Source organism: Nestor notabilis, unplaced genomic scaffold (assembly GCF_000696875.1).
Source record: "Nestor notabilis isolate BGI_N333 unplaced genomic scaffold, ASM69687v1 scaffold13129, whole genome shotgun sequence".
NCBI lineage: Eukaryota > Metazoa > Chordata > Aves > Psittaciformes > Psittacidae > Nestor > Nestor notabilis.
Genome location: NW_009944149.1, coordinates 1,866 through 16,339, shown reverse-complemented (window position 1 = coordinate 16,339; position 14,474 = coordinate 1,866). Strand labels below are relative to the sequence as shown.

Genomic DNA, 14,474 nt, shown 5'->3' with positions numbered 1-14,474 from the left:
GGGGGGCGGGGGCGGGAAAAGGACCCCGCCCCAGCCTCTGCAGCGTGGCTCCTGCAGGTCTCCCCTCGAAGCAGGGCCTGTGGCTGTGGTGCTCACTGCTAATTAACAGGCATGGCTGCTAGTTTTTAGCCCTGTTGTTTAGTGAAACAATACAAATACATTCTTCAGGTGATTTGGGGTAGAAAGTGCATGTGCAGAGGTTAAAAAAATCCGCAATGTTTTAGGCAATTCATCCTGCAGTAAGGAAATACTCCAGGAAGTAGTTTCCATTTTCCATGGAACCACACTCAATTTCAATTGCTTTGTACACCACTTAAAAACAGGAGGATACTCCTCACACCTCCTCTGTGTAAGGATGGTTCAGTTCCCTCATCTCGTGTATCTCCCTGCAGTCAGGTGTCTGGTGCTGCTGGGACCGGACTTTTTCTCCTGTCAGTGCCCAGTGACTTGCAAGTGGCTGCTGCAGCAGAGCCCAGCTCTATGGTGTTCCTCATCCTCCATGTCCCATCAGGGTATCTGCTGGGTTACTGCACAGCGAGGGCAGGAAGGTGGTGGAGTAAACGGGCAGACCTTAGCTCATGTCCATTGACTCTGAGGTGGGGAGGGAGGCAGAATCCTTCTGAATGCTCTCAAAGAGCGATGCCATTTCAGGACTGGATCTGATCTGGGATGAAAACTCAGCCATCACTGGACTTTTCTCTACTTCAGGGATGGTCAGGAGAGCAGCTACGGCTCTCATGGCAGATCGCTTCAGCTCATCCTGCTTCTCAAACTCCTGCTTCACGGAACCGGCTTTAACCTACAAACCCAAAGCACCGTTTTCAGCTGGCGTTTAGAAAACGTGGTGCAGGCAGGAGGAAGAGAACACGCAGCAGAGAAGGGGCCAAGCAGAGCACTGTCCCACCGGAGGAGCGTGGGGAACAGCTGCTCAGCAGCAGGGACGGGCAGCCAGCAGCAGAGCCTCGTGCAAAACCCACCCCAGCACATCCCACTCCTTGGTCTCACCTTTGTGGAGCAGGTTGCCCGGAGGGGCTCAACCAGCCTCTCAAGCCGCTGCAGCACGGCGCTGGGGCAGAGCGTGGACAGCCGAGCCAGCATGATGAAAGTCAGCATCTACACCAGGAGGAAAAAGAAAACCACGTTACTCGTCTGTGCCCAACGGCCCCAGGCCCGCAGCAAGGACGTGCTGCTGAGTCCATGTGGCCACTCTCCCTGCAGTGACATGTGGCACCCACAGGGCTGCGAGTCCCTGTGCACCTGGCAAGGGGGTTTAGTGAGAGCTCTGGGTGCATCAGACACGCAGGTGCTGGCAGCCAGTGCACTGGAGTTCTCCGGCTGGGCTGGGGTCCCTGGCATGCACCCAGCACAGCGGTTCTGCAACCACTGTACCCATGTCTGAGTGGAGGCAAATCAAATAGCATATGGAAGGGATGTTGTGCTTCCTATTGAGCTGTGAGGCCATCATCGACGACAGTGCTAATTCTTTGTTAATCGAGTGTCACTGCCACACTGAGCAAGTGACAAATCACAAGTTTAAAGGCAGAAGAAACTTATTTTAGACTTTGTGAAGTTCTCTATAAACCCAGCTACACCAGGGTTGTGTTTTCAAGGCCACCAGGCCAATCTAGAGCTGGACAGCCTCAGATGAAGGCTGCGGCAGCTGCAGAGAACAGGAACTGGCATGGCAGGGGCACTCCGTGCTGTGGTGACACACCAGCTCAGTTCAAACCCAGGCCCCAGGGAAGGAATTACGTGAGGAACGTGCCTGCCCTCCCTCAGCTCGGGCACAGCACCTACCCGAATGTCGTAGTGATCCTTCAGTCCATCCTCCACATGGTTCAGGTACTCGTAGATATCCAGTCGGTCAAGGCAGCTTTCCAGCAGTGTGTACATACATTCAAAAGCAGCTTTCCTCACGTCAAGGCCATCATCCACCGTGTGCTTGAATGGGCCCATTTCTACCTTAACAAGACAAAAACCCACCCGTCACCGGGCAGCAGAGGGGTGAGAGCCGCGCTGGGCTTCACGCGCTGCATCTGCCGTGCTGCACCCCGAGGACTGCGGCCGTACCTCCCGGATGAGCTCCCGTCGGACCTTCGTTTCGTTGTACAGGCTGGGGAGAACTGCAGGGAGCAGATCGCGGATTAGAGACGGTTTGTTGTGAGCAGCAGAATTAAACAAGGCTAAAGCCACCCGTCGAACGTTCAGGTCCGGGTCCTGGAGTGTTTTTAAGAAGTCACCTGTGGGACAAGACCGCACCAGTCAGTCCTGCTGCAGCGACTGAGACGTATCTAAAAGTACCCACAGTGTTTTCCAAGGAGCCTGGTTACAAAAACACCTCGGGTAAAGTAACTCTAGAGGCACAGTCTAGCAGAGACATTGGAGATGCTTCCCCTCCCTTCATTTGGGATATGGTGAATGGAAGCAACATCACTTCCCTGCATTTAGCCATAAAAACAAGCTGCGTGATTCCAGCTGCCTCATCCTGACATCAAATCAGAAGCTTTGGATTCAAGTTGGGGTATGATTTTTTTCTTGCTCAGATCTCAACTGTTCAGACTTCTCTGAAACAGAAGGCCTCATTTTATACAACAGACCCGAGATGTTGACTCCCTAGACATAAGACCCTTTTGATGTAGGTTATGTTTTCCAAGATCCCTCTTGTGAGACACTTAAACACTGAAGGAAATTACACTCCCTAAAAACCTCTGTTGCCCATGCAACATGCCTGAGAGCAAGGCATCAGAGCATTCAAAAAAGACCCATGTCACAATGTTGCTCTTTAATCCCAAAAGCAGATAAATACAGATTAAAAATAACTGGATTAGATGAGGTTCACATAAGTGTGAAAAATCCCAGAGCTGCAGTGACACCTAGCCTCTCTCATTCCCAGCTCACCCCCTGTTTGCACTGCCCTACCTATGCAGCCTTTCAGGAGGGCATCGATGGGCTGAGGTTGGTCTGCAATTGTGAATTTGACTGCAGTCACCACCGTGCTCCGGGCATGGGGAGAGCCTGTGGTGAGGATGCAGAGAAAAAACAATGAAAGATCAAGAGGTAAAATCACTGCTGTAACCCTGTGGTGCACACACTGCTCTCGGTCGCATTACACACGCATTGAAGAGATAGGAGAACAGGATTTGTCCCCACAACCTCCTTGTGTAAACCAGCAGTTTACAAGGTGGCATTCCCCACTCTCCCGCTGCCCTGCCCTTACCTGATGGCAGCTGGTTTTTCAGCCGGGGCAGCAGCTCGGAAGGATTCACCAGAGTCAGCTTCCCCAAGCACTCGGCCACCACATTGCGCGTCCCCTCCTCTGTGCACTCGCAGTGCTTGAAAAGCAGAGCCCAGATATCCTCCACGTAGGGTTTGAGGCCATCGGCCGGGGAGGCACTGATCACTTCTTTCAGAGAGTGCAGCAGGAGGTACTGCCTCTTGGGCTGGCTTCCGATCTCTTTCAGCATGAAGGGAAGATACTCCTTAAGATTCCCAACGCTGACATTCCCCAGCGCATAGGAAGCGGCGGATTTCACCTCTTCGCTGCTGGATGTGAATGCTTCCAGGATGACAGTTCTGAGCTCCCGCTGAGCACTGAGGTTGGTGGTGCGCCCCATCTCTGCCAGCGAGAGGAAAGCCAGCACCTTCACAGCAGAGCTGGACTTGGGGGTCTTTACATCCTGGATAAACTGGTTCACTGTCGCAGGGGCTTCCTTGGGGCAGGCTGAGGAGAGGGCTGCCACGCACTTGGCGACAGAGTAATAGGCCTGTTTGTGTAACGTTGGAGCCCCGGCTGCACCAGAGCAGTAAATGGGCGCAGTCAGCTGCTTCAGCAGCTCCGTGTACCCCACCGGGGCCGCCTTCGTCAGCACCAGAGCATGGAAGAAGTCTATGATGGCGTTCAGAGCCCCTCCCTGAAGCAAAGGTGAGTGGATGAGCTGCAGGATTTCAGCAAGAACCAAGCCGCTGATCTTAGAGATGCAGGATGGATAAACCTGAGCCAAAGTAGTAAGGAACATGACAGCCACCTGGGAAACATGCATGTCGTTCTCCGTGATTAAAGCAGGGAGCTCCGTCAGGACAGACTCTATCATGGCAGGCTTGAGGCTGTCACTGTAGTTCTTCACCAGGATGTCCAGGGCAGTCAGGGTGCTCAGTTTCAAGGCACGTTGATTCTTTCTCAAGAAGGAAGCTAGAATGGGGAAACCTTCCCCTAGAACGGGTCTCAAATCTATTTTAAGTGGAGAACTAGCAATTAAGGTTAATGCCTTGACTGTTGTCAATCTGGTGATTTCATTTTTGAGCCTCTCCAGAAATATCTTCAAGGTTGGCTGGAGATCATTGCTTAAATGGTCTCCCAAACTGTAAATAATCTGTCCCATGCAGGAGATGGCACGCTCCTTCACCTCCTGGTCAATGTCAGCTGCCTTCAGCCGCTTCAGAGTACCAGGGAAAAGGTCCTTCACATAAGGCTTGGCATCAAAAGTGCAGGATTTGTCCAAAGGCCTGATAACTTTCACGAGTTGCTGAGTAACCAGCAGGGCTTCTGAAGTGATCTTATAAAAGGGGTCTCCAATACAGGTCACAACAGGAGGTAGCAGGCTTTTGATATGAGGATGGAATACCTCCGGCTGGTGGTTGCAAAGAAGAACGTGAAGGAAAGATAGTGTGTCAATCCTCATGTTGGAGGAGCTGGATTTATCGGCCAAGGAGGAAACAATACCTGCTCACAAGAGATGAGAAGAACTGTGTCTTATTTCAGCAAGTGATTTTATCACACACCCACACCCCAAAGAAGGACACAACTGGAATTGGTTTTCTTTCTTTCCTCTCACCACCCAAGAGAGGGCTACTCTCCTTGCTGACTTCCTGCTTTCCAGAACATGGCAGTTCAGAAGTAACTGGTCTCTGCAGCAGTCCTGGGTGGCTACGAAAACCTCTTAGAAAGTTAATCTTCAGTCACCCCGGGCCAAGCAGAGAAGGGACAGTTCGTCAAGTGCAAGGAAGTATGACAGAATGGCATCAAACTAAGGCTGGGAAAGCCTAGTCTCAGCAAAAGGCACTCCAGGCAGCGGGAATGACCCTTCCTGAGCTTTTCATTTTCCCTCTACTCTGCTGTCAGAAGTCTTCCAGAAGCCAGGGCTCTGTGTTCATCTGCTTTTAAAACTTCAGTTAGCATTGTTCAGAACACAACTGCAGCCCCTTACAGGTGGACTGCCTTTGCAGAAGGGAGGTACTTCCAAGTCCAATTTCTGTGGCACATATTTGTATTTCCCAGAAGACTTAATGGGAAGCATTTACAACAAAGCTGCTTGCCCCCACCCCTCCGAAGTCATGCCTGACTCTTGGTTTGAATGTTTTTTCCCAAAGAGGGGGGTGCACAGATCTGGCCTGGGGGTAAGCACAGGAGAATGATTTTATATGTACTATACAGTCACTCCAAAAGCAGAGACAGGACCTAAGTATTGGAGCCTCTCAGCAGTAGGATGCTGCAGAAGTCTATAGGCAGGAGAGCTCAGGGAAAAATGTGGTGCTGCAAATTAAATCCTCAGTCAATACAAATTGGTTTTTTAAATGCCACTGCATTTTGTAAAAGAGAGTATCACTTGTTCCTGATTTCAGCAGTAACAGCATAATTCCAGCTAGTTTTAGCTCTACCAAAAGCATCTCTTCATGGGACTGTGGAAATGAACTTGATACTCTTATCCTGGCTTTCAGTGGTAGGCAGAGGCCAGGATTGATCTGGGAGCTGTATGGCACATCAACAGAGCAGAAGTTGATGTGTATGTCCTGATGCTGAGTAGAATATACAGAAATCAAACTGGAACACACAGGCAAAGAGCATATGTGTTAGCACCGGCCAACCCTGCTCCTTCACCCGCAGACCACCAAGCTTACCAGGGATGAGTGCAGGGATGTGATCTGCCAGACAACCGGGAAGAACATTGGCCAGTTCCGTCAGGAGGCTGAAACAACCCTGTCGAGATTTGATGCTCTTTTCTTTGAGCTGCTTGTGCAAGGCCTTGACAATGTTGGGGACCTGCAGTTTGGAAAAGAAACCCAGAAACACACACATCAGTCACTCGGCTTCCAGGGCATGTAGCGACGCCTCCAAAGCAGCTTGTTCAGCTGTGCCAGAGGTACTAACAGCATGAGAACAGCGTGTGCCATCACCAGAGCACGGGCTGGGATGGATTACCAGCCAGGACACGGGAGGGGACACTATTCTTCTTTTCCATATTCTACAGACTAAGCAGCCCTTCCTGAAGCTGAGGTTATCCCCTAACACAGAAGCTTAAGGAACCACAACAAAATGATCAGACAAGGACTTACCACTAAAGGAGCTCCGAGTTTTGTGATTCCTTCCCTCTCTGCTGTTTAGGGATCTAGCCCCACCACTGTATTGAAACCTGCCAGTGATTCAGTGAAATCAAAAATCACAGGGCTGAGGTGCAGGCCGTTTAAATGAATAGCTTATAATGAGCAATGCAATTACATTTTGGCAAGGATTTTAACCCTCCCACTTCAAGGACTCGCCAGCCAGTGACAGGTAGAAAAAGCTGCTCTCGTGGTCATGCTACTCGATAACGACACTGTTATTTCCAACGTTTCTTTTGTCTTCTTCTGAAATGGCACGTGTGGAGCACAGTGTTAGCAAGGACCCTGAGCTAGGCAGACTCCTGATCAGCACGTGTGGCTAAATTATGCCAACTGCAATTACTCCAGCATAGTTCTGAATTAAAGCAGTGCGTCAGAGAAAGTGCTTCCACTATTGTCTGATCAGCAGTGATGTGCAGGCTGGGCATGGCCACAGCAAGCTCCCCTGGAAGTCACTGGCTGTCCTCCTGTGATGAACCGAGCTGTGTGCCCTCCTGCACCCACTGACCAGACCCAAACCTTCCCATGGCTTCCTCTGGTCTGTTTCTACCACAGTTTATTCAATGAGTTTCCTAGCTACCTTCTTAAGCTTAACTACTTGGTTTATTCATTGGTGGCACAGTACTTACTTCTCTTCATTATGACTGAATCCAGCCACCAGCTGCTCACTCACCTGGTTCTGAAGCATCCTCAGAGGAATGTCATCTTTGCCAGAGGCATCAGCTGCATGCAGCCAGCTCTGGATGGGCAGCGTTTGCTTCAGCAAGGAGATGTAAGCACTGAAGATGTCAGCTTTGACATTCTCCTCCCTCTCTTTGAATCTGCTTATCAAGACTGGGGAAAGGGTTTTGTAGAAGTCCTGCAGGAGGTCGTGCCTGCTGCTGACGATGGCCTCCAGGCACTTGGCTGCAGACCTGCGGACCTTCCAGCTGATATCGTCGTCGTCGCTGTACTCGTCGTCACTTTCTGGAGAGAAGGGAAAACAAGGTGCACTGTTTTGAGAGACCCGTTACGAGCTAGAGGATCACTTGACCCTGAGAGCTTCCCTCTTCAGTGACCAGACATCTGATGCCAGTAATTCACACGTATCTGGGAACATGGAATGGTCCAGTATGTCCCGTCCCTACAGATGTCACTACCAGCCAGTATGAGCCGGGGCTGCCCTGTGGCAGATTCTTCTGTTCCAAGTAAGAGCTGACAGAGAATAAAGCTGAATGTTGCAGCCCTTACTGGCTGCTTCAGCTTAGGCACCGATGCTTTTGTTGTGAAGGGAGAATGAGGTTCCCAGATTTTAAAGCCAGAAATGTGTAAATATTTGTCTTAGTAATTCCTGAATGGCAAAACACAGTGTAACAATTTACTGTATTATTGGCAGAACATTCAACATGTTCTCCAGGAAGCAGGCCAGGATTTTACCCCATTAGTATGAAAGCAACCAAAAATGCTTTTTTTCCAAGGAACTTGTTCTAACTTTTGCTCTTAACAGCTATAAATAGAGACATTATGAAATGTCATCTATAACTAACAGGTATTAGAGGTACCCCTTTAGGGAGAAATGTTAACCCAGTGTTCTGCAGAGCACAGTCATCCTCACAAGCAGGCACCTTGCTCTTCATCCTCCCCATTTTCAGTTTCCATCATCTCTTCCTCCTCCTCATTATCATAGTTGTAGTTTGGATCAAAGGTGATGTACTTCAAACATAACCCCATCACGTTAGGGATGTGAGGGTCCATTTCCTTTGGGCACCTGTCACAACAAATGAAAATCCTAAGAGTTAATAAATTATAGACTAAGCTATTTTAAATATCCATATTTAATCTCAAAAGGATCCCAAAATGCTTCACAAACTATATGAACATTTTGCTAACATGAGTTCAAGCAGAGCTGCTCCTTCCTGCTGTGCATGAAGCAAGAGCACATTCCCTGGGGAGGATGAAATGACTTCTGTAAGGAAAAAAAATAAACGGCCTTCACCACATGGGTGAATCCTCCCTCCACAGAGAAAACCTCAGCACTCTGCAGGGGTCCCCTAACAAGGCAAGCAGTAAATGTTTGACCAAAGAACGGGAGAGCTGCAGCTCAACAGGAGAGCTGAGCCCCCTTCCTGTCCCCAGGCACAGGAAGAACTGCATGTCCCTCTTGCTGAGGAATCCTCTAGGGACAAGGAAAATTCCCATTCCTGCAAAACCAATTCAGAAACACCCCCTCACATGTTGAGACAAACCAGCTCATAACTCAAGCCCAACTCTGCACATGAAGAAGATTAATTCATTTGTGAACTGCCTTTCCCAACAGGAACACACATAGGAAGGTATTCCACCCTGGATGTTGAACATATGGATATTCACACCAGCAGGACATTGATGCACAGGACGGTGCAAGGCTGTTCCTCGAGGGCACACACCTTCTCACAAAAGACTCGAAGGCCTGAAAGCAATACTCTCTCAGCTCATCATCTTCCACGCTACAGTACTGAACAATCAGAGGAATTATCTTCTCCAGATGTTCTCCTGGGAAAGACAAGAGTAAGCAGCAGTGAAAATCTATTCCAGCCTTCACTCACCGAGCAGCTGACAGCTCAGACATCTGCCACTTCCCCTGTGTGCCGGGCAGAGCATTCCTCCCCAGGCCCCTGGGGCGAGGAGCCAGCAGCCCACCAAAGACCAGCCCTGCAGGGGTTTTCAGCAGAAGAGCCCTGGTCCCTGCCTTCAGCCCCCTCCTGGCATTTCAGTCATGGAAAGAGCTGCCATTAGAGATCTTCTAGGACCTAATCTCAGCTCTGGCAGATCTTTAGACACGTAATACAATACGTTGCCCTCCGCTTCTCCTCTCATTTAAAATGCAGTGAATCCACTGACCTAATTCAGGGAGGGAAGCACTGCAAGACCTTGAGATGAAATCACTACAGAAGAGCAGCCAGATGGTTACTCTGGTGCCTCCTTCCTTCCAAGTGCAGATCAGAGAGCCAGGTCAGAACCACAGAAGGAATCACAAAGCATAAGCCAATAATACATTAGCAACAGAGCGAGCACACTTATTTTACCACTAAAAGGAGCAGGTCTACAACAGATGCATGTTTCCCAGCATCATTTCAAGCTACTCATCCTACCTATGCGATGTCCAGCCTGCCTGCTGATGCCAGCAACACACTGAATGTATGTCCTCGTAGTAGAAGTAGACTCATTCCTCTTCAGCTCAGCAAGCAGATGCTCGGTGAGCTCTGAGAAGATGCTTCCACTGCAGGTCAAGACAAGGTGTCCCAGGGCAATGATGGCCCTTTTCCGTACTGCCAGCCTGGGGCTTGTCAGCTGGGGCAGGAGGCAGTTCAGGATGGAGGAATGGAAAGAGTAGAGCGTTCCCCCTAGCCTGCAATCAACAGAATAAGGCAGAAGCTGAAAGTCAAAGCCTCGGAGAAAAAGCCTTTTTGCCAGCAAAAAAATGTAAAAATGCTTCAGCTCTGAAGACCCCATGTATATTGTGGGGAGGGAGAGAAGAGTGGGTTTGGCGTCCTGGTCTGAACTCTGACTTGCTCTATAAAACACAGGGAAAGGTTCTTTGTCTCCATCGTGGAGGAGCTTGATTTTGACTGTGTCCTTCTGGATGACCTGGGGGTTTGTCAATCGTTTCCTGCATGCAGTTGGCAGATGACACTGTCACTCTGGCTCATGTAACCAGAGAAGGAGGCACCCAGGAAAAAAAATGCATGTGCAAACAGATCATAGGGCTAAAATAAACTTCCCTGCTTCGCCCTCTCCCTCCTTACATGTGTTTGAACTGAGCCTCTGTGGGATCCATCACCAATGTTACTGCAATGCCCCAGCACAGAAGGGCTCAGTGTGTCATCCCTCATCCCTGCTGAGGAATCTGCTCTGCTGAGACATTCCCCAGTGGCAGCCAACCCAAATCCTTAAGTCCTCGTAGTAGGATTAAGGAAATAGAGAAATCAAAAGCAAACACATACATGCAGCCCCCTGCAGAAGGTAATCCTTTAGTACCTGCTCAGCATATCTGACAGGATGTCAAGGGCCTCCAGCTGCACAGATACATCCTCCTGCTTGCCAACGGCTCCTGTCAGCTGGGCTGTGATCTTTTTGCACACATTTGCTGTCATGGTGGAGCCTGCAAGAGAGAGATTTTTTTTCCCCACTGTCAATTAAAAATAAGTCTTTTTACTGCTAAGAACCATTCGATCCCTCCTACATTAGGAAGAGAAGTCACTCCTGGGAGACCTAACTAGCACAGCAGTCAGCTAGGTTTTGTTTGAGATGGTGGATACAGGCTGCACAAGGTGAGGTACCTCCCCCTGTGGTACCATGCAGTAACTATCCGGAAGCAGCTTTTCAGGCAGTGTCTTTCACCCTAAAGCACCTCGGCTGTCTCGCAGGCAGCTCCCAGGCCTATCAATGCAGAGAGCAGGGCTGGGTGAAAAGGTTCTGGCATGTTTTTCCCATTTTTAACTTGAAAATGTTCAGTTTCAACAAACCAAGGTTTTCTCCATAGGAAGAGCAGTCTTGACAGAAACTCTTTCTCAGCTCCATGCTTAAAGTTAAGGGTAGAGCTGGATAAATCTGTCCCAAAATAGTATTTAACCCAGGTTCAAGAATATGTTGAGATTACAGGCACAGTCCAGAACCTCAATCTCCTGCAGTTCATATTGACATCTAGATGCCAGTTTAGTCTTCATGCTGGGGTGTGCCTGTCCCAACAGTGGGTTTTGCTGTGGCCTTTTTCCCAGTTTGTTCAGCGCAAATGATAAGCAGCTTCAAATTCCATAAAACTTTCAAAGGAAGGGACAACTGCTTCCCACACCATTCTGAACAGCCTCAGTGATGCAACAGAGCCAAAACAGAAGTGGAATGTCCCAGGAACATCATGAGCTGCTGGACAGCACCACAAAAGGAGCCTGCCTCAGGCATATGCTGCTTTGTGGCCATTGCTTCAAACCTTCCCTTTGCTCCAGCACCACAGCAACACCAACCGCATGGACTGGGGCTCAGGGTGAAGAAAGCACATATGGACATGTTCAACCTCTCCATTTTGCAGCAAACCCACACTGCTTTTGCTGCCTCCCACCCATACAGCATCAATCCCAACCCTTCAGGAGCTGACTTATCTGTTGCTACCCTAAACCAGTTGCAGTTCATGTGATCTATGTTAAATAAGGAATTCTGAAAGGATGGCTTGCAAGAGCTGAACGTTTTGCAGAAATGCAGAGAGGAGTTCAGCATGTCCCTGCACGCTAATCCTACTTCTCCTCCCCACCTAAAATCCAGCAGCCCGGCAGCACTGCCACAGCCACCCACCATGGAGGAACAACAGATACGTGAGCTGGCTGCAGAGGAAATGCAAGTCTCCAGGAGCAGTCAGGAGACTTGGTCCATCTGGGCTGCAGACAGGAGATGGTGCAGTGCTGGCACTGCTGGGATCACAGAGGGTAGAGCATTGCTGACATGGGGACCTGCCAGAACAGCAGTGTCGTGACATCCAGAGGATGCTGTAGGATTGCTGTAAACAAACATGGATTTCTCCAAGAACTCAGATGCTGTTTCAGACTTAAGTATCCCCAGGGTGACCAGCTCAAGTTTTCATTTCATCCTATCTTTAGTCACGTTGGTGCCTCGGCTCCTGCTCTCTCTCCTTATTTCACTAGTTTTCCTCTAGCAGGTGCATAAGGAATCTGTAACTTTCAGGCTCTGAACTACCCCTTTTCCCCTGTTTCCCAAAGCCGCGATTCTCTGTTGTCTCAGCGGGACAAACAGGGACAGATGTTTTACCTGTAGAAGTTGGTGGCAGCTCAGAGATGACCGTTTTCAGTCCAATGCTGGAGATATCCCGCAGCTGTTCCTTGTCTGACAACATGTTTGTGCACAGCGTATCCACGATGGTTTCCACCTGGTACTCCTTCACCTTGCCAACCAGTGGACCCAGACTGTGGGAGGAGAGGAGAAGCCAGTCAGAACAAAGAGGAAGAGGGATGATTTCACCATAAGAAGGGATGCTCAGGCTCACTCCTCCTGAAAGGCAGCTCAGCCCCAAGTCCAGTAAAGCAACGGGTATGGAACACCTATGCACAAGTAGCTGTCTCCCTGCTGGCACACCACTATTACACTATTATCCCTGACAGCATGCTGAACCCAGAGTGCACCAAGCAAACTCACAGGCAGCCTGTTCTGTGTAAGACTACTAAACTTAACAACCAGGACAATAATAACCGTTTAGAGTCTCAGTAGCTACTCTGAAATACAAGAATTAGAGAAGAAATACTAAATACTAAGACCTTGTGCAAGTGCAAGTTGTGTTCAATCTTACAGCTCATCATGCAGAAAAGAACGGATAGCTGTCCCTGCTTTACTGGCAGGGACACTGTGGCACAGAGAATCTGAGGAACTCACCTAAACTGAAAACAAACCCACAGAACCAGAAACAGGACAAGTTTTCATATGGATTTCAAATTTGTGATATTTTGGGGATGAAGGGTGATTTCAGCTTTCCTCTGAAGAAATAAGATCATAATTTTAGACGATAAAATCAACTGCAAGACCTCCCAGTAGTTTCCTAACTTACTCCTGAGTCCTGATGAGGGCCGCACAGATCCACACTTGGGCCTAATCCAACTGCCAGTGTCCTTCAGACCATCACATTCCTCCTTCTTAGAGATCCTTGCACCTGGCTGGGAATAACTGACTGGACATTAACTGCTAATGAAACCATAGATAAACAGACCGAGACATTGGTTCTCTGCTTGGTGCCCAACCATTTGCTTTAATGAACAGAGTAAACAAACCCAAAGCAGGCAGAGACAGGAACAGTGCCAGGAAAAGTCAGGACAGTAGGAATCAAAAAGAAAGGGCCAAAGGTCACAGGGAGAGTGCAGGAATAGAAGCAGTATATGGATAAAAGAAGAGAATGTGAATAAGATCTACAGTAGGAAACAATACAGGAACCCAAGGTTGTCTTCAAGTGGCCCACCTTTCTGGAGCCCTGTGGTGAACTGACCCATTCAATTGCATTTCTAGAATGAACACTGGGGGAAAGAGACAGGAAAGAACATGTCAGCGGTGGGATCGCTTCATCGGGGGATTCAGTAGTAAAGGAACCTTCCGCCTTTTCCATTTGCATTTAAAAAAATATTGAAACTGTAGAAGGCAAAGCAGCAGCACAGGCTGCACCTGGAGTCAGAGCAGGAAACAACCCGTGTGCAATATAAACTTCAATGAAATTGCCCTTGAAGAGCAGGATTTGGGCCTCAAATTCAAATGCCATTTTTGAAGGGCTATATGTGCTCAGTACCATCTCTATCAAAGACAGGACCACTGGGAAATTCAGCACTGGATTTCAAAGGAGAGAAATTTTGTGACCCCAAATTTTAAACTGGGCTTCCCTCCAAAGAAATAAAACCTTAGTCATGCTACTTGTATTATGGCAAGATTCATAAAAGAAACACTGAGCTACTTCCAAAATCCCCTACTGCCTCAACAGAGGGACCTGTACACTCACTGCTTGTACCAGCAGAGAAAGGGGCTGCCGTGCCCAGCATGAGGGACACCCTGCGAAGGGAGCTCTGAGCAAGGTGCCAGTGCTGCAGGGCTGTGCTCCACTCTCACACACTCGCTGCAGCCTGAGACAGCTCTGTTCCTGCCAGGGAGGATGGGAACTGCTGCCAAGGCTCTTACCACTTGACAGCGAGGTTCTGTACTTCCCCATTTTTGTCCTCCAGCAACTTCAAAAGCATCTTCACAACTTTTTTCTCGCTGTCTTCATCCAGTTTTATTGAATCTTTCTGCAGTTCCATCATCAGGTCATTGGTGGCCATAAACCTGAAAGAACATACAGCAGAGGTGGACTGCCTGATGCACAGACACATAGGCATTTCCTTCCCATCACTTTAGACAACACGCTTGACAATTAGTGCTTGTAGGAAAACACACTTTCAAAAAATAACTTACAATCCTCTACACAATCCAGTCCTGAAAAATAAGGTACAAGGAATTATTACTATCTTACAAGTGTAAAACTCAGAGAGAGGTAGCTGGTGAAAAGGGTTAGCTAAGAAATATGTGAAAATGAGAAACACAGGTTCTCTCCTCTCTATAAAATA

General features: G+C 48.8%; 1 protein-coding gene across 1 annotated transcript; it reads right to left on the bottom strand.

Moving 5' to 3' along the window:
* Positions 1 to 571: 571 nt before the first annotated feature.
* Positions 572 to 14,192, bottom strand: LOC104411785 (cullin-associated NEDD8-dissociated protein 1-like). The gene is made up of 14 exons (XM_010022292.1): positions 14,050 to 14,192; positions 12,151 to 12,305; positions 10,372 to 10,495; positions 9,486 to 9,742; positions 8,781 to 8,886; positions 7,980 to 8,122; positions 7,049 to 7,341; positions 5,896 to 6,037; positions 3,218 to 4,720; positions 2,920 to 3,015; positions 2,071 to 2,240; positions 1,798 to 1,962; positions 1,006 to 1,113; positions 572 to 799 (listed from the first exon to the last, which is right to left on the bottom strand). Exons 1-14 carry the CDS (start codon positions 14,187 to 14,189, stop codon positions 572 to 574), a joined length of 3,630 nt encoding a protein of 1,209 aa, XP_010020594.1. The 5' UTR covers positions 14,190 to 14,192.
* Positions 14,193 to 14,474: the final 282 nt, after the last annotated feature.

Excerpts from the sequence above, each read along its gene's own strand:
- LOC104411785 (XM_010022292.1), bottom strand. The coding sequence starts at position 14,189 with ATGGCCACCAATGACCTGATGATGGAACTGCAGAAAGATTCAATAAAA. Across the intron at positions 2,241-2,919 it reads CCTCCTGAAAGGCTGCATAG|GTGACTTCTTAAAAACACTC; the intron begins GTAGGGCAGTGC and ends CTTGTCCCACAG. Across the intron at positions 1,963-2,070 it reads GACGGGAGCTCATCCGGGAG|GTAGAAATGGGCCCATTCAA; the intron begins GTACGGCCGCAG and ends TGTCTTGTTAAG.